General features: G+C 43.9%; 1 protein-coding gene across 2 annotated transcripts in view; it reads left to right on the top strand.

Moving 5' to 3' along the window:
- The window catches only part of ABCB5 (ATP binding cassette subfamily B member 5), a 74,644-nt gene that overhangs the window by 40,271 nt on the left and 15,307 nt on the right, over positions 1-19,066 (top strand). For both annotated transcript variants that reach the window (XM_048838350.2, XM_048838351.2), the window contains 8 exons: positions 1,365-1,526; positions 3,361-3,513; positions 4,113-4,256; positions 5,482-5,589; positions 5,905-5,982; positions 16,732-16,815; positions 17,931-18,134; positions 18,823-18,923. In XM_048838350.2, the coding sequence (XP_048694307.1) occupies positions 1,365-1,526; positions 3,361-3,513; positions 4,113-4,256; positions 5,482-5,589; positions 5,905-5,982; positions 16,732-16,815; positions 17,931-18,134; positions 18,823-18,923 (1,034 nt within the window). The remainder of the gene's footprint in view (positions 1-1,364; positions 1,527-3,360; positions 3,514-4,112; positions 4,257-5,481; positions 5,590-5,904; positions 5,983-16,731; positions 16,816-17,930; positions 18,135-18,822; positions 18,924-19,066) is intronic.

Genomic DNA, 19,066 nt, shown 5'->3' with positions numbered 1-19,066 from the left:
GCTACTATCAGACTGTAAATAGGGTGCAAATCATTGAGGGCAACATCTGACCTTTGGCAAATAATTTGTCACCATTAGAGCTTTTAGAATAAACATCTTGTCCGTTTCTTGAAAATCAATGTCAAATACGCAAACATCTGAATTGGTAGAATAGATATTTCTGTACTTTCAGATCATCAGCACAATGCTAACAAAAATGCCAAACGGGGTATTAAGAAGTGCTACAGTAATGTTAATCTTTTGAGTGTGTAAATATTGATACCTTCTAGTTAATGCTTTTCATAGAGATGTGCAGTGCTGAAGAAGTGTGCATTGATTAGTATTCCACTGCATGTCATTCATGGCTACTACCCCCAAAAAACAGATCCTCAGCCCTGACAAATGATTTGTCTACATGGCACTGGCAAAGTCCACCAAAGGGGTGTGATTTGTGAAGCATGGTAAAGTGTTGTGCTCTAACTGCCCTTTAAAAAGTACCTAGTTCATGTTAACATAGTCCTGTTTCAAATGGGACTACATCAATCTGAACCAGGTACCTTTTAGGGTATGTCTACATGGCAGTTAAACACATGGGAGTGGGCCCATGTCCACAGACTTGGGCTCTTGGGGCTTATGATGTAAAACTGAGGGTAGACATTTGGGCTTGGACTGGATCCTGAACTCTGGGACCCTCCCCCTCATGGATGGGTGGGTTCCAACCTGAATGTTTACACTACAATTTTGTAGACCCCAGACTGAGCGCCATGAGTCTGAGTCAGCTGACCCAGGCCAGCCTCAGGTGAGATATTGCAGAGTAGATGTATCCTGGGTATCTTTATGCCAATCTGGCAGCAAAGAAGGCACTTACAGAAGCCTCAAGAAGACAGTTGAGAACTCCCCCAGTTCAGGAAAACTCCTGGGAGGTGTCAGACTAGCATAACCAACTTCATGCTACCTGGACCTCTACATAGAGGCATGCTGGGGCACGACCAGAGCACATGTTGCTCCATCTGCTCCTCTGCAAGGAATCAGTCCCCATGAGACAGTTGCACATGGCATAACCTAGAGCAGCTCAGAATTTAGCTTTTTAATTTTGAATAGAATCTTTAGGGAGAGAGTCTAGAAAAGCAGGAGAAGCAAAACAATCTTTCTGATTTTGTTTATTGTGGATGCCAGCAAGCAGGTCTCCTGTAGCCCAGCAGAGAAGGAACCACGGCGCGCAAGGTTATAGTTGTCAGTTGTGGAAAAACTCATGGATTGTCAGGATGTTTAGCAAATGAAATCGATGGGAGTAACTACAGTCTCAAAATGAGCAATTAGAGTAAATTACACTAAATCTCCAAGCCACAGGGGGCGCAAATTACAATTTGGTTGTTTGTTTACAGGCCAGCAAAGGTCGAACCACTCTTGTAATAGCTCATCGGCTTTCCACCATTCGGACTGCAAATGTAATAGTGGCCATAGCGGGTGGTGCTGTGGCTGAAGTAGGAACACATACAGAGCTGATGGAGAAAAGAGGGTTATATTATTCGCTTGCAACAGCACAGGTACGTTGAATTCACAATTTTAGATATAAAAGCTAGAAATGAGAATGTAGATGTGTCTTTTGTTCGCTTAAGTCTCTTGGGTACCTTACAAAGATACTGAAGTTTTCCTGTGAAAGTCCTTGTTTGTGATATATCCACTTCATTTATTTAAAAGATAGTGTAATAAGCAGGTCACGCATATACTAGTACATGCGTTAAGTTCTTTACTCTGCCAAGAAGTTAGAGCACAATGGTAACTAAAAGCCAAATCACTGCCTTCTGCAAAAAACCAAGATTGTTCTGTTCGTACATGTCACTGGGGTTTGCTCCTCCCCCCATGCCTCCCCAAACCCACAGATACCCCAGGATGTGCTGAAATCAGGCCCCCTTCCCCACCCTCCAGCTTCCTCGTAGCACAGCTCCTTTGGCAACTGCTCTGTGTGGAATCCCAACTAAAGGGGTGGATGGAAGCTTTCACAGCACACAGGTGGTTCCAAAGAAAAGGTAAGAGTCTAGTCTGTAATTCTATTTCCTGATTTTGATGTTAGATCCACGCTATACACAGAATCTGTCAGAATCCAGACACCCCCTAACTTCGCTACACAACCAGGCGCTTGTACAATTACAGTTGTAGTGCAGGTGTGTATACACAATTTTCAGCATTTCCCCCCCTAGCAGCAGTGCAACCCCTTCAATGGTAGAAATGGTGCTAGCATACTGTAGGCAGAATACAGGCATTTTTACTGCCGTGTTATCTAAGCAGGGTTAGAATAGTGGCTGATCTACGTGGTTCTGTCACCGTTGCAAGCCCAACTGTGAGAGAGGTGCTAGTAGTTGTGTTTAATGGAGACAAGGCCTGGACTGGCACTAAGGTTGTGACAGTGGAACAATTTTAAAGCAGTGTTTTTCATACCATCCGTGTTACCATGGTTTTAAAACCACTCCTGTTAACAACACAGTTTAAGAATGGCCAGTAGATATAAGTAGGCTGTTTTTAAGCCACATTTTAGAAAACTCTTGAATATACTTTGAAAATTGTTTGTTTTTAAAACACAGTTTCGAGACGAGTATGGCCGGCTCTGACCCTGGAAATAGTGTTTGAAACCATGTTAGTAGGAAACTTTCTTATATGCTATACTTTAGAACTGTTGTGCTGTCATGGATTCTTTCGTCTGTGCGATTCAGAATCAGCCCACTTAGATACTCTGGGGTAGTGGGAGGATAAACTAGAAGGAAACTCAGAAGACATTGTTTCAAAGTACTAGGGATGAAATCCTCCCTCTCTGAGTCGATAAGAGTTTTGCCGCTGACTTCAACGAGGCCAGGATTACGGCCTAAAATGGGAAAACAAACATGTATTCTCATGAGTTTTGCAAATCATTTAAAAAACAGAATTAAAACAATATGTCAAAGTATTTTTGAATGTATTGTTTGCTTTTACAACCTTTTGGGCCCACTTCTGAAAGGTGCTGAGCAACCTCATTTCTCATGGAACTCAGTGGAAGCTCACAGGAATAACTGCACAGGATTAGGCTCTTTGGAAGAAAGTGAGCATGGCTTCCTTAATGCTTGGCACAAAATGTTAGCTTTTTATGTAAACGTGTAGAGAACACAGAAGATGCCTGTAGCTGGATTTCAGGACATGAGGCATGAGAATCCAATAACTAGGGGAAATGCTCTTATGTTTCTGCCAAATAAGGGTATGAGTACCAAATTTAGTCAGAGGACTAAATCCAAAATAGCAGTCAGGGTCTCACAGAACCGACATGACACTGCAAATGGCAGTGGAGTCTATCTAATGCAACTATACTGACCTTTTGGATATATTTGTGACTGAATTTATGTTGTGTTAAAGTCTATTAAAACAGAAGACCATGAAGAATCAACAGAAACTATTACCTTAAAAGATCAGGAAGAAGTATTCCCCATCAATGGGTTGATTTCCAAAAGAGCAAGCATAAAACATGTTCCACAAAAAGAGGCTGAAGAAGAAGCCGCACCTGAAGAGGTAATGGTTTACTGTCGCTTAGTCGAGGCTTTTTGGTTTTGGTTGGTTGATTTGTGGGTCTTTGTTTTAACCCTAGAAAGATTCAGCAGCTCAGTGGTAAACCTTCACAGTTCTTCCTGAGAGATCAGAATATTTCTGAAAGGGGGTGTATATCAAAGATTATTTCAGTTGGAGTCAAGAGGACTGCGTCCTCTTTTTAAAATTGTATCACTGATTCAGTGTGCGACTTTCAGCAAAATCACTTCACTTCTGAGTGTGTTGTTTCCTCATCTATAAAATATGGGTAATACATAACCTCCTTTGTAGAGCTTCTTCGAGATCTTTAAGTGAAAGGTGCTACTGAATGTAAGTACAAAGTATAATTATCCATATAAAGTTTGGTGTTAAGAATATTCCAGAGTGTTTTTAGAATGGATTTGGGCCAGTCCTGTCATCTGTAGTCGTTCCATTTACCTGTCTTGTTCTCTACTAGTCCAGGGTTCTTAAACTCAACTCTTCCTGTAGGCATCATAATGCAGCTCAGCTCTCTTAAAAATGTAAAATTGAATTGTATTTGACAAAAATGAAAGTTCTGATTTTAATCTGTTTTTCTTTTCTAGGCACACCTTCCCAAAGTTTCTTTCCTCAAACTTTTTAGATTAAACAAGCCCGAGTGGCCTTTCATTGCACTGGGGACACTAGCTGCCGTTATCAGTGGAGCATGTCACCCTATCTTTTCCATCATATTTGCTAAAATTGTAACAGTAAGTGGAATACTGACTTTTCCACAATGTAATTGTAGAAGGATGCTAGTTAAGTTGACCTGATTGGTATCGTTGGCCCTATGTACACTTCAGTGAAACCAGGGTAGTTAGAATAATTTTTATACACAGTTCTTCATAAAAATATGCTAGCATATTTTCACCACTGTTTCTTGGGTCACTGAGCACCAACATAAGCAGATTATAAACATGGTTTGTAAAACAATTCAGAACATAGAAAAACCATGTTTGCATCTTTCTATTTAAAAATGATTCTGGCTAACATAGTTTCTCTGTAGTATAATAATCTTTAGTATTCATAGTGCACTTTTTCCCATTCACAAAGCACTTTATGAACATTAATGAATGAGTCCTCACAACGTGTCTGGGAAGGAAGGAAGGAAGGATTATCCCCGTTTTACACAAACTGAGGCAGAGAGATGTGAGTTGTCTGTCCACAGCCACGGAGGATGTGATGGTTGGAGCATGTCGTAGAACCAAGACGTTCCCATTCCTATAGTTTAATCATAGAATCATAAAATATTAGGGTTGGAAGAGACCTCAGGAGGTCATCTAGTCCAACCCCCTGCTCAAAGCAGAACCAGTCCCCAACTAAATCATCCCAGCCACGGCTAATCGCTGGCTCACGCCTTCTTTTCCTCTCTCTAATGTGGATGGGGGTGGTCTTTCTGCACTGAATAAAGTAAAGTAGGGCCTCTTGTAGCGCTCCCATTCCTGAAAAATTATGCCTATTGGAATATTATCAAGAAAAAAGGTTTCCAGATGGCATCAGAGGGCTAACTTCTATTAGGAAGTTACTGACCAGCCAGTTGCTAACAAGACTGCTTTTTTATTCCTTCAAATTTTGACTTCAGTGCTGTGTCAGCGTTCCAAAGCCAGGGAATGGGCACAATAATTATTGCAGTCTCTGACACCAGTGCCTAGAGGTCTGAACAAAGGTAATTCTCTGTAGCCAGACAGCGGAGTTACAGCACCATGACTATCAGGAGGGAAGCCGGTGTGAGGAAGAAAAGTCAGTGTGAAATTTGAAAATTTAACGCTTAGTCCTCATTAACTTTAACCTTCAAATATTCATTCATATAAATGCTCTCCTCTCTTCTTCCCCAAGTATGTAAGAAACTCCATTCTAGTCTATATAGTGTTATACAGCATCTATTAATAGGCTGGCTGACAAAACATCTGGATGTTTTTCCTTCTATTTTTGCAGATTTTTTCAATAAAAGATGATCCGGAGAGGATTCAGCATGAAGCTAACATTTTCTCCATCACATTTGCTGTTATAGGTGGTGTTTGCTTTATCGCTTGGTTTTTGCAGGTAAACTCTCATAATCAATAAAACAATTGGTCGGAACAGCAGTTTGCATTCTAGTAACTGCTTTAATCAGCTATTGATTTAAAGTTGGCAGCTGAGGGATCATGGCATGATGGGATGGGGGAATGTCTGTCTTGTTCTGCAGCTGTATTGTTCAGCTCTTGTTGGTTTTTTTAATTTTATATTCACATCTCTCCATTGTGCGCTATGCTTGTAATAAATGACTGTACTTGATTATAAATAGCATCAGACTGCCATTTAAATTACAAGTAGTAAAAATCAAAGCTCTGAGGCCCTACTGTTCTTTTTTTCTTGCAGGGATTCCTTTATGGGAGGTCAGGAGAAATCCTAACAATGAGATTAAGGCATATGGCATTTAAAGCCATGCTGCGGCAGGTTAGTGTTAAAGTTTTTCTTATAAATACACCATTTTTTCACTTGCCTCTCCTATAATAAATTGTGAATGGATTAATCCACCCTCTTTCCTCATACACAGCACAATTTTACTGCACCACCTTTCACATGAAGATTTAGGTATTAATTATGTGTATGCTTACTCTATCCAAAGTAGGAGAAGAACTATGCTAATTCTAACCATGATTAACCACTATTATTGCAAATTTCCTTTACCACTCTGAACAGAGATTTGTTTGACTGGAAATCGTGTTAGAACCTCATTATGAAAGTATGCTACATGCTACCAAGCTAAGACCCCATTTACAGGCTAAAAACAACTACACCAAAAACAGTCATTAAATTTGGTTGAATTTCAAGCTTGTTCTAACAACGGGGATAGGGTTTTGAATCCCATTATAATATGATTCAGTCCCATCCATGCAGTCTGGGCTATACCATCTAAGAACAGAGTTGCGTGGCAACCAAGTTTAACTGCAGTTGTGAGAGAGAGAGAGTGTGTGTGTGTGACCTGAGGTTACCACCTACTTCGTTTTAAACCAGATGGTTTTTTTGAATGACCAAATTATATTCCTGCTGAACCTGGTTTTCTTTGGTCTGCTGACAGATGTGCACCATCATCCTAAACATCATTTTTATTTATGTCAGGCACATGCTTGTCTTCTTTGACCAGTGGCACTGAGCAATTAGGAGGCCCCTGGTGTGAATTTTAATCTTCCTGACAGTAGCACCTGAAGTAAGATGCTCAGTACCTGATGCTGGCCTAAGTTAGTGCATTCAAGGAGAGATGTGTTGAGAACCACAAAGAAAAGGAATCAGGTTTCAGAGTGGCAGCCATGTTAGTCTGTATCAGCAAAAAGAACGAAGAGTCCTTGTGGCACCTTAGAGACAAACAAATTTATTTGAGCATAAGCTTTCGTGGGCTAAAACCCACTTCATCAGATGCATGCAGTGGAAAATACAGTAGGAAGATATAAAAGGAACTTCACCTCAGCTGAGAAGAATATCTGCTGGCTGCCAGTTAACTGCTTATCTGCCTGCACTGCAGAAAGAATTATTGCTCCTTATTGCTCTGCCTACCTGACACTCACTCACAAGTCCTAACTAGGCAATTTAGAGGCAAAAAGAGCAGCAACACTTTCTTGAGCAGTGTCCTGGAGTCCCTGCATCTTGAAGAGATACCAGGAAGGAGAGAATAAAGAGTCCTCCCAGCATCCTAGATTTGCTGCTTCTGGAGTCCAGGGCACAGAAATAAAACATCTTCCCCACAGGGAGGAGCAGAAAATCCCTGCTCATACTAACGCGGGCAGTGTTCATGACTTACTCCAGGAGGAATGGTTTTATGGGTGGAGCTAGGAACTTTTTTTTTCCCCCTGGAGTCGGGGGAAGGTTTGACTGACTGAAAGATGGCAAACTCTCTGGGTTGTCCATAATATGTGGGGTTTTTTGGCTATCTTCAGAAAAAGAGATCCTTCTCTGCATTGACTAGGGAATCCATACTAGAACTCGACTAGAAACAACAGTGTTTAAACATAGTTTAACATGATTCTATCTCCAATAAGGACAAAATAAGGCTCTCACACAGCAATACTAAGAAGCTTAAGATATGTATTTTTAGGTCACATCTACACTGTAAATCCTATTTGTACCAAGTGACTCAGTTACAATATAGTAGTCTCCTGATGTGGTTTAAAGACTGTTTTGTCATGTAGATGGAACTGAAATTAATTTCAACTATGCTCTTGAACTGTTCTGCATTCTTTGACTTTTGTAAGTCTGTGATTCACAACCACAGTAGAAACATGGTTCTACAATGCATGCTGTGATTCTGCATACACCAGTATATAACACTGTCATTGGATGTGCATTTTGTAACCATTTCTCCCAGTGCAGTTGGAATTTCAGTGTAGATGGGACCTAAGAGAAGCTGGAATGGGAAACTACTGTCTTATTCAGGAAGAAACTATGTGAAAAGTCTGGGGGTAGGTTACTTCCTCCCACTACATGTACCTTGTTGAGAAATTTTTGAAACTGAATGAATCACAATCTATATGAAACAGATTTATCTAATATTTTCATGGTTACACTTTATAAAATATCATGTTTTGTTTTGGCAAGTGTTTGTTTTATCCACAGTTTTGGTTTTGTTTGTGTAATACTATTCTTTTTCCTGCCATACACAGTGTACATTTTTCCATTGCTGGAATCTCTTACATTTTGTCCAGTCTCTCAATTCTAGTGAGAGCAGTACACAATTTTATCCCCAAAACCTAGCAATCATAATTAAGCCTGCCAAGAGAAAACGATTAATCAAATCTTGACAGTAATCTAAAGGCAGTGGATCAAGTAATTCCAAGAAGAAAAGCTCGGGAACAAAATAGCTGTTGAATTTTTTGGGTGGCAGAGAAAAATATTTGGTTTCCTTTGCTGCCTGCATATTGGTTGTTTGAAGGTCAGACAGATCTTTCTACAGTGTTTGTCCCTTCTGCAAATCTCATCATACCTGTTTCACGGGTTTGGCTGGTCCTCCTCCCTCCCAGCTTTCTGTGCAGTAGGACATCATAGAATATCAGGATTGGAAGGGACCTCAGGAGGTCATCTAGTCCAACCCCCTGCTCAAAGCAGGACCAAGCCCCAACTAAATCATCCCAGCCAGGGATTTGTCAAGCTTGACCTTAAAAACCTCAAAGGAAGGAGATTCCACCACCTCCCTTGGTAACACATTCCAGTGCTTCACCACCCTCCTAGTGAAAAAGTTTTTCCTAATATCCAACCTAAACCTCCCCCACTGCAACTTGAGACCATTACTCCCTGTTCTGTCATCTGGTACCACTGAGAACAGTCTAGATCCATCTTCTTTAGAACCCCCTTTCAGTTGAAAGCAGCTATCAAATTCCCCCCCTCATTCTTCTCTTCTGCAGACTAAATAATCCCAGTTCCCTCAGCCTCTCCTCATAAATCATGTGCTCCAGCTCTCTGATCATTTTTGTTGCCCTCCGCTGGACTCTTTCCAATTTTTCCACGTCCTTCTTATAGTGTGGGGCCCAAAACTGAACACAGTACTCCAGATGAGGCCTCACTAGTGCCGAATAGAGGGGAATGATCACATCCCTTGATCTGCTGGCAATGCTCCTACTTATACAGCCCAAAATGCCGTTAGCCTTCTTGGCAACAAGAGAACACTGTTGACTCATATCCAGCTTCTCGTTCACCGTAACCCTTAGGTCCTTTTCTGCAGAACTGCTGCCTAGCCACTCGGTCCCTAGTCTGTAGCAGTGCACGGGATTCTTCTGTCCTAAGTGCAGGACTCTGCACTTGTCCTTGTTGAACCTCATCAGATTTCTTTTGGCCCAATCCTCCAATTTGTCTAGGGCCCTCTGTATCCTATCCCTACCCTCCAATGTATTTACCTCTCCTCCCAGTTTAGTGTCATCTGCAAACTTGCTGAGAGTGCAATCCACACCATCCTCCAGATCATTTATGAAGATATTGAACAAAACAGGCCCGAGGACCGACCCCTGGGGCACTCCACTTGATACCAGCTGCCAACTAGACATGGAGCCATTGATCGCTACCCGTTGAGCCCAACAATCTAGCCAACTTTCTATCTACCTTTATAGTCCATTCATCCAGCCCATACTTATTTAACTTGGTGGCAAGAATACTATGGGAGACCGTATCAAAAGCTTTGCTAAAGTCAAGGAATAACATGTCCACTGCTTTCCCCTCATCCACAGAGCCAGTTATCTCATCATAGAAGGCAATTAGGTTAGTCAGGAATGACTTGCCCTTGGTGAATCCATGCTGACTGTTCCTGATCACTTTCCTCTCCTCTAAGTGCTTCAGAATTGATTCCTGGAGGACGTGCTCCATGATTTTTCCAGGGACTGAGGTGAGGCTGACTGGCCTATAGTTCCTCAGATCCTCCTCCTTCCCTTTTTTAAAGATGGGCACTACATTAGCCTTTTTCCAGTCATCCGGGACCTCCCCCGATCGCCATGAGTTTTCAAAGTTAATGGCCAATGGCTCAGCTTGTCCAGCTTTTCTAAATAGTCCTGAACCACTTCTTTCTCCACAGAGGGCTGGTCACCTCCTCCCCGTGCTTTGCTGCCCAGTGCAGTAGTCTGGGAGCTGACCTTGTACGTTAAGACAGAGGCAAAAAGAGCATTGACTACATTAGCTTTTTCCACATCCTCTGTCACTAGTTTGCCTCCCCCATTCAATAAGGGGCCCACACTTTCCCTGACCTTCTTCTTGTAGCAAACATACCTGAAGAAACACTTCTTGTTACCCTTCACATCCCTTGCTCGCTACAACTCCAAGTGTGATTTGGCCTTCCTGATTTCACCCCGCATGCTCGAGCAATATTTAGGGCGGTCATCCCAAGAGTCACATAGTTCCGATGCCTTCCTGTGGGCATGTCCCTCAGGCACTCGACCATGGCTGAGGCGTCAAAGAGCCTAGTGAGCACTCCCGGCCAGCCGCCCACTAGGGCTGCTGCTGTGAGGGGAATCTAAGTCTCTGATGCTCAGGATCTCTGGAGCGTTTCAAGCTTCTAGAGGCTCAGCAGGCTGTAGCACTTTTTCTTCCCTCGGCCCCAGTGGTACGTTTCCTGGGCACTTACTGTGTCTCTTACCCTTCCTCAGAAAGGGGGTTCTCAGCCCACATTCCATAGACCCCCAGGACCAGTGCTGGCCCACAAGACCCCACACTTACTTAAATACATCCCTCTCCCTGAACTCCACTCCTACTTACAGGTTCACGATCTCAGGGGCATGCAGTAGTTCTGAAACAGTTAAAATACACACACACACACCCTTAGAATGGCTAACACTTCTCTTCTCTTAACTAACAGGAGAGTGCAGATCAAACTAAACACGAAACACATGTCCTTACCTTCGTTTCCTTATCACTCCAGGGTCTTCTCTGGGCTGGAATTTGAGTCCCTTGGATTGCTGGAGGTCCTCAAAGCCATCTGGGCTCAGGAAAGTGGGCAGGGTCCCTCTGCCCCAGAAGGCTGCTACATGCTGGGTGGTCTCTCTGAGCCCAGCTTCTGTGACCTGCTATAGCTTGCCCCACACTTCCTCTTCCTGTCTCTCTCCCTCTCTTCCTGTTGATCTGCTATTTGCCTCCCTTCCCCGGCTTTTCCTGTTCTGTCTTTTGGTAACATTGCGCTGCTCCTACCCTTCCCTAGAGAGCAATCAGCTAAACTGATTTTTTTCTAAGGATGCAGGAGCTTTTTGCATAGTCTCTGTGAGGCTTAAGTACCATCATTAACCTAAGTATTTCCTTTTGGATCTGTCTGGGGTGTGTCTACAGGACCTGGAGCCACATATAGGCACTCATAATACAGCTTCACGGTACCACAGAGGCAACATAATAGGTGTAGATTCAGACATATGATTGACATATTTATTTCTGCTGTGCAAAAAAATGTTCCTGTGTGGACACAACCCAGCTTTGTGTGTTGTAACCAGGGCACGACAAGAATGTGACAGACTGGTTACAAAAATGTGTTTGTAGTTGTATTATGGACAGAGCCTAAGACTAAGGGTATGTCTACACTGGCAGAATTCCAGAACTGGGAATTACTGCACCGCTCAGAGAGCACTGAAGGGAAACCGCTTTTGTGTGTTCACACTGTCAGCTGCCTGCACAGTAGCATGTTCACACTTGCGGCACTTGCAGCGGTATTTGGAGTGGTGCACTCTGGGAAGCTATCCCACAGAGCACCTCTTCCTCTTCCGCCAGTAAGAGTTCTGAGAAGGCAGAGAGGGTCGCAGGGCTTCCTGGGTCCTGTCCAATGCCCCGTGATGCATTGCTTCACATCCCAGCAATCCCTGTGCTTCCATCTGCATTTGGCGCCATCTTTCAACAGTTCGTGTACGGCGCTCCCTGACTCTTCAGGCTGCAGGAATGGATCCCGAACTGCTGACCCACTATGCTGCTCGCTCTGACCAACACATCATGAGTGGCAATGGAGTTATTCCTTACAAAGGCAAGAGGAGTTCCACATTGACCTCTCCACGTGTAGTAGCTACAACATGAGATTGCTTGTGGCATTCTCGGAGGTGCTGACCAGAGTGGAACGCTGCTTTTGGGCTCGGGAAACAAGCACTGAGTGGTGGGATCACATCATGATGCATGTCTGGGATGTCGAGCAGTGGCTGCATAATTTTTGGATGAGGAAAACCACATTCAAGGGACTGTGTGATGAGCTCGCCCCAGCTCTGCAGCACAAGGATACAAGAATGAAAACTGCCCTGCCGGTGGAGAAGCATGTGGCGATTGCACTGTGGAAGCTGGCTACTCCAGACTGCTACCGATTGGTAGATAAGCAGTTGGGAGTGGGAAAGTCTACCATTGGACTTGTGCTGACAGAAGTCTGCAGGGCCATTAATCGCATCCTGCTCCGAAAGACAATGACTCTGGGCAACGTGCGTGACATCGTAGATGGCTTTGCACAAATGGGCTTCCCTAACTCCGGAGGGGCAACAGATGGCACGCATATTCCAATTCTGGCACCAGGCCACCTAGTCACCAAGTACAATAATCACAAGGGGTATTTCTGAATGGTTCTCCAGGTGCTTGTGGATCACCGTGGGTGTTTCACAGACATTAACGCAGGCTGGTCCGGAAAGGTGCATGATGCATGCATCTTTCGGAACACTGGCCTGTTCAAGAAGCTGCAAGTAGGGGCCTTCTTTCCAGACCAGAAGATCACCGTAGGGGAAGCTGAAATGCCCATTGTGATCCTGGGAGACCCCGCCTACCCCTTAATACTGTGGCTTATGAAGCCATACATGGGGCAACTTGACAGCAGCAAGGAGTGGTTCAACAATAGGCTGAGCAAGTGCAGAATGACTGTGGAGTGTGCTTTTGGCCGTTTAAAGGCCCGCTGGCACTGCCTCTATGGGAAGCTGGACCTGGCCGATGACAATATTCCTGTGCTTATAGCCATGTGCTGTAAGCTCCATAATATTTGTGAAGGGAAGGGTGAAAGTTTCACTCAGGGTTCGACCACAGAAGCTCAGTGCCTGAGGGCTGAGTTTGAACAGCCAGAGACCAAGGCTATTAGAGGGGAGCAGCGCGGGGCCATGAGCATCAGGGATGTCTTGAGGCAGCAATTTGAAGCTGAAAGCCACTAATATTTGTTGCTATGCTTGGGAGTGCAGTGCTTGTAAAGCTAGGTGATTGGTGCAGATGATGCAATATGTGGGTTTAACATAATTGTATGTTGCTTTGCAGGGCTCTTTTTGCTTTCAATTAATAGAATAAAGATTGCTTTCAAGCCAACACAATTATTTTATTAAAAACAACAACCGGAGGAGAGAGTCAAACAAAAAAAAAATCAGCAGTGAGGGGGATGGGAGAAGGGAAGGTCCCAAGAGGACCTTCTCCTTTGGAGTACAGTGCAATGGTTGCTGTACTTCAGCAGGGCAAACTGCAAAGGGATGGGTATTGAGTGCAGTGGGTATTGGGAGTCCGCAGTACTGGACTGTGAGGGGGGCGGAGTGGAATGCCGCAGGTATAGACTGGAGCCAGGAAGTTGGGAAGAGGCTGTTGGCAGTGTCTGGGGGGAGCATGGGAAAGAGTTTTGCAACAGTGGCTGCAGGGGAGGGTGAGTGCGGAGCTGCTTGATTTGCAGAGCTACTATCGCCTGGAGCGTGTCTGCTTGGCGTTCCATAACCTTTCAGAGCTGCTCCATGACTTCATTCTGGCATGCTGCATTCTCCTTTCGGTCTCTCTTCTTGCTGTCCTGCCACTCCTTCAATTCCTATTTCTCGGCGGTGGAGTGCATCATAACAGAAAGGCCTCCTTAGTTCTTGGCCGCTTTCTAATTCTGTGCCACCATTCAGCCACTGATAACAAAGAGGGAGGATGTGCTCCCAAGGTCATCTCTTTTAAATTTAAACGCAACATTTTACAGAAGCAGTATTGTTTGCAACACTCAGAACACTGATTCAGTGATTTAAAACACAGCCAGTATTCACACGCCTGTCACTAACTGGCTGACCCCAGGCAAGCACACATGAGCCACAAGACCCCCAAAATGGTGAGTAGCCACAGGGCAGGGTAAATCACTGTTCCCAGACCCTGCTGTACACTGGGCATGTGGCTCTTGGAAAGAGACAGCACTGCGGGGGGGGGAGGGGGCGCTGATAATCATTCCTGTCCCCACACTTTCCACAGGATGTGATAATTATGGAAGATATCTCGCTGGTGAGGGTGAGCAGGGAAACAAGGGAGGGTCTTCTCCAAGACTGCGGCTTCTGCCGTGGTCCCTACGTGGCTCACCTGTGTGCAGCAATGCCCCCCTTCCACCTCCATGACGGCACAATGGCACGGGAAAGTTACTGTTAATGGGGCAAGAAACAAAGCAGCTCTGCCAAAGAACCTGTGGCAGCAGATTGCCCAGTATCTCCAAGAGAGTTTCCTGGAGAGCTCTGAGGGAGATTCCTGTGAAGTGAAGGAATCAATCGACAGCCTATTCTGCCATTCAGACTAGGCATGCGGTGGGAGACAAGCCTGCTTTCTACAATCCTCCTGCCCCCAACAGCTCACTTCAGCAAGTCCCCAAATCAAGTCCACTTACCAGGGGCCTCCTCTCCTGTTTGCGCTTCACCAAGCTTCGACAGCTGTGACTGGCTAGCCTCCTCTGGGATAGAAAAGAGCTCCTGGCTGCATGTATCTCTGACCTCCAAGTCATCCTCTGCCTCTGGGTCCCCCTCCCACTCCACATCCTCGTCCAAGATTTCCTCCTCCTGGCTCGGTCCACTCTTGACTGGCACACAAGCCACCAAAGTATCCACAGTGGTCTTCGCAGTGGAGGTGGGGTCACCACCAAGTATCGCATCCAGCTCTTTGTAGAACCGGCAGCTCATGGGCACAGCACTGGAGCAGTGGTTTGCCTCCCCAGCCTTGTAGTATGCATTTCGAAGCTCCTTCAATTTTATCCTACATTGCAATGTGTCCCAGTCATGGCTCCTTTCTGTCATGCATCGTGAAATCTGTCCATAGATATCATAATTCCTACAGCTGGAGCGCAGCTGGGACTGCACAGCCTCCTGTACCCAAATGCTGATGAGGTCCAGCAGCTCGGCATTGCTCCAAGCGGGGGATCACCTTGTGCGTGGAGCAGGCATGGCCACCTGAAAAGATGCCCTGAGACCACTGCACGTGTTACTGAGCAATCAGGAAGGGGACTTTCAAAATTCCAAAGTAATCTACAGGCTGGGGATGATGGTTGGTCACCTGAGGGCAGGGCAGTAGAGTTCAAACCAATGACCAGAGAGACGAGAACAGGTATTGTGGGACACCTCCCGGAGGCCAATCGCAGCACTGTAATCAACCACAGTGTCTACACTGGCACTGCAGTGCTGTAGCCCAGGCGCAGAAAGCTCTACGCCCTTTGGGGTGGTTTTTTTACAGTGCTGTAACTGTGCAGTTTCTGTGCACAAAGTGGCTTGGCAGTGTGTACACCTCGGGAGTTACAGCGCAGAAAGCTGCTTTACTCCACAGAAACTTGCCAGTATAGACAGGGCCTAAACCTTCCACGCAAAGGCCTGATTCTCAGCCCACTGAAGTCAGTGGGAAGACACAATGGTCTTCAGGATGAGGCCTGTATTTTCTAATGGCCGGCAAGTGGAAATTCTTGGCTTATGAGTGCTGAACCATGTTTTCTGCAATGCTTTTAATTTTTGGTTTTAAAAACACTTAATCTAATCTCATATTAAAACCATTTTAGCCTGACCTGAAGCCTTTTAAATCCATTTTAGCAAACTGTGTCCCTGCACAAGTGTGGAAGGGGCCATGGTGACAGAATGAAAGTACCCCAGCTAAATCTACCATCTGCGTCAAAATAGTGTTCATAAGCGATAGTGAAGTTTAGTTTAAAGAAATATTTGAATAACTAATTCTTTTTTATGCCTTCTTCACATCACTCTGTATATATACAAATCAAGTCCAGCAATTAACTTATCTCAATCCCAGCCTTGAAATCGGAGACTATATTGATGCTGACAGGTCAGCTGGTTTCCTTTTGTAGCCCATAACTGATTTCAGTTGATCAGTAACTAAAAGTCAATCTGATATATAGGGCCACCCAAGGCTCCTAAACTAGCATGACATCCATTCTGTAAAGGCTAATTGCTGGCCTCCTTTACTTTCAGACTGCAGGATGCTGGGCATAAGAAGATTTATAGGGAAGGCCCCAGAGTGTGCAAGAAGAGAGGAGGCTTAGAGCATAGGACTTCAAGAAAATACAAAATCTAGGCTATCTTCAGAGTTCTGCTATTGCCTTGCTAAGAACACACAGGACCAACATTTTAAAGGGTCTTTACAACTATCTCTGATATTTGCAAGAATATAAATTTTAAATGCACAAAAAATCATAGACCATATCCTCAACAGGTGTAAATCGGCATTGCTTGGCTTGAAGTAAACGGAGCTACATCAGTCTACAGTGGGTTATTATCTGGCTGCAAATGGATATTTGTATTCATAAATCAAGTAATTGCATGCACAGATTGGTTAACGTGATTTGCATGTGTAACTATCCACATTAAATAGAGAGGTCGCTTTTGAATAAATACATGTTTAGTGGTTTTTTGTTTTTCATGTGCAAACAGACATACTCAGACATTGAAGATTTTGTTCATAATAAAGCAAGAAGGGGAGAAATGACCGTGCTCTCACTGAGTAACCACATTTTTCTGTTTTGTTCCATAGGAAATCTCTTGGTTTGATGATAAGAAAAACAACACCGGAGCTCTGACAACAAGATTAGCCACAGAGGCAGCACAAATTCAAACAGTACGTACCGTACGGGAGTGTGTGTGAGAGGGAGAGAGAGTTTTGTATCTGTGTAACGCTAATATTAAATATGGACCATTCTGCCAGGTTACTTACAACATGACACTATCTGTAAAGCTAGGGACAAGCACAGCTATTCAGCTGTTGGGAGGTTGGTGGCCATGAGCATTGGATCATACTAGTGGAAGGAGGAAGGCAGATTTAGGGAGAGATGGACAAGACTGGGAAGAGAGAAAGCAAGGAGGCGCAGGGTTACTGATAAAAGGTGGAGAAGAGGGGACAGATCTTTGAATGGAGAGAATTAGATTTAGAATGAAGGGACAAAGGGAACGCTAGGGAGTCATGAGCTAGAGAGGAGGAGTGAGTGAAGCAAGCATTATGCAGTACATAGGGGTCTGAACTACAAGTTTGGATTTGGATATGAGCTTTCCTAAAGTTCATGAGTGTTTGGATATAGGGTTGTGGTTCAGCCCATTGTAATGATACAGGGCAAACTTGGAGTTCCACAGAGTTGAGATCTGGAGTTTCAGATTAGCCTATCTCTAGAAGGAACAAGGGATGGGTGAAAGGGAGAGTGACTGAATGAAAAGCACTTCAGCTGAAAGCACTATATAAATGTTAGTAGAGATTGTGGGGTTCAGTTTTAAATTTCAAGCAGTCAATAAAAGGCCAAGCCTGCTATTTTTCAAGAACTCGTTTTAAAAAATAAACACGAGGGGAAAAAATTCAGGCGCTGTCAAGATTCCTTAAGCAGAATTAACATCCTGTGTCCACTGTAAGTTACTGTCTGAATCACTCCCCATGGCTTCTTTGTTGGTCACTAATAGCTGTGAGAAGCGCAGCTTTTTTGGTGGGGCTCTCAGTGTGGGAATGGAGGTTTCAAACAACAAATAAGACTGGTTTTTAAAAACAGTAACCAGTACTGGATGACACAGCCCGTTTCTGCTGGGGGAGATGAGGCCAGAGTGAAAGATCTCTCTCTGAAAGGTGTGTGTGTGTGGGGCGGGGGGGGAGGTTGTTTTTGTTTTTTTAATCTGCTTGTTATCAGGTAGGGCAAAGGATTGTATTTAAAACCCATTAGCAAATTACAGTTTTCACATATTACCCGATTACAGGCAACAGGTACAAGGCTTGGTGTAATAGCACAAAACATCTCCAGCATGGGATTGTCTGTCATCATTTCTTTTATATATGGGTGGGAGATGACTCTGCTGATCCTAGTGATGGCGCCGGTGCTTGCTGTGACTGGGATGCTGGAGACCAGTGCGTTGACTGGATTTGCCAACCGAGATAAAAAGGAACTGCAACAAGCAGGAAAGGTAAAATACAGCTTCTTCATAACACAGCTAATCTAGTGGAACAAACGAAGTATAGAAACTTCTATTTCTAATCTGGTCTGTAATGTGACCCCCCTCCAGGGTTCGTTTTCAATACACCATCTGTTTTTTCATTTTGTACGGTGCCTAGCACAATAGGGTCTCAGTCCATGATGAGGACTCCCAGGTGCTATTGCAATACAAATACATAATAATAATAATAATAATTAATAATAACAGTTACCATTCCAGTTTATATAGTTGGTGGGGGGTGTATGTGTGTATGCTAATACCCCACCAGCACTCTATTTTAATTTTTTCCAAAAAAGAATAAATCAGTAATCACATATACAAATCAACAAGAGTTCACTCTTACTTACCATTCAAGGAGTCAGCTGAAGCACCCCCTCGACCAGACCAGCGAATCTCAGTCTAACTTCGCACATTTAGGTGTATATCCGGAGTTAGGAACATTGAAATAAAAGCACCTGCATTTATTTCTGTGATTAAGCCTTTGCACAAACAAACCAGCTATTTATTTTGCTGCATTCAGTATATTACCACCATAAGTATAAGTAATTACATTCCTCTGTAAAAAAAATTTTTTACCAATCCCAGACTATGTTGAGAAGGACCAGTGGTGATTTTTTTCCATCTCATTTTGTCTTTTGATTTTCCTGTTTACATAAAGGTAGCAACTGAAGCTGTGGAGAACATTAAAACCGTTGCTTCATTAACTAGAGAGAGCACTTTTGAACAAATGTATGAAGAAAACCTGCAGAAGCCATACAGGTCAGAAATGATTCATGTCATGTTAAGCCAGCCAATCCCAGTGGTTATCAGTCATGATGAGACCATGTGCATTGCCCTTTCCTCCATTGCAATTGTCCCTTTTTGTTCTTTTTCTATTTTATTTATCCATTTAAAATATTACA

Source organism: Caretta caretta, chromosome 2 (genome assembly GCF_965140235.1).
Source record: "Caretta caretta isolate rCarCar2 chromosome 2, rCarCar1.hap1, whole genome shotgun sequence".
Taxonomy (NCBI): domain Eukaryota; kingdom Metazoa; phylum Chordata; order Testudines; family Cheloniidae; genus Caretta; species Caretta caretta.
Note: the sequence above shows the minus strand (reverse complement) of the source record. Positions and strands in the feature narration are given on the sequence as shown.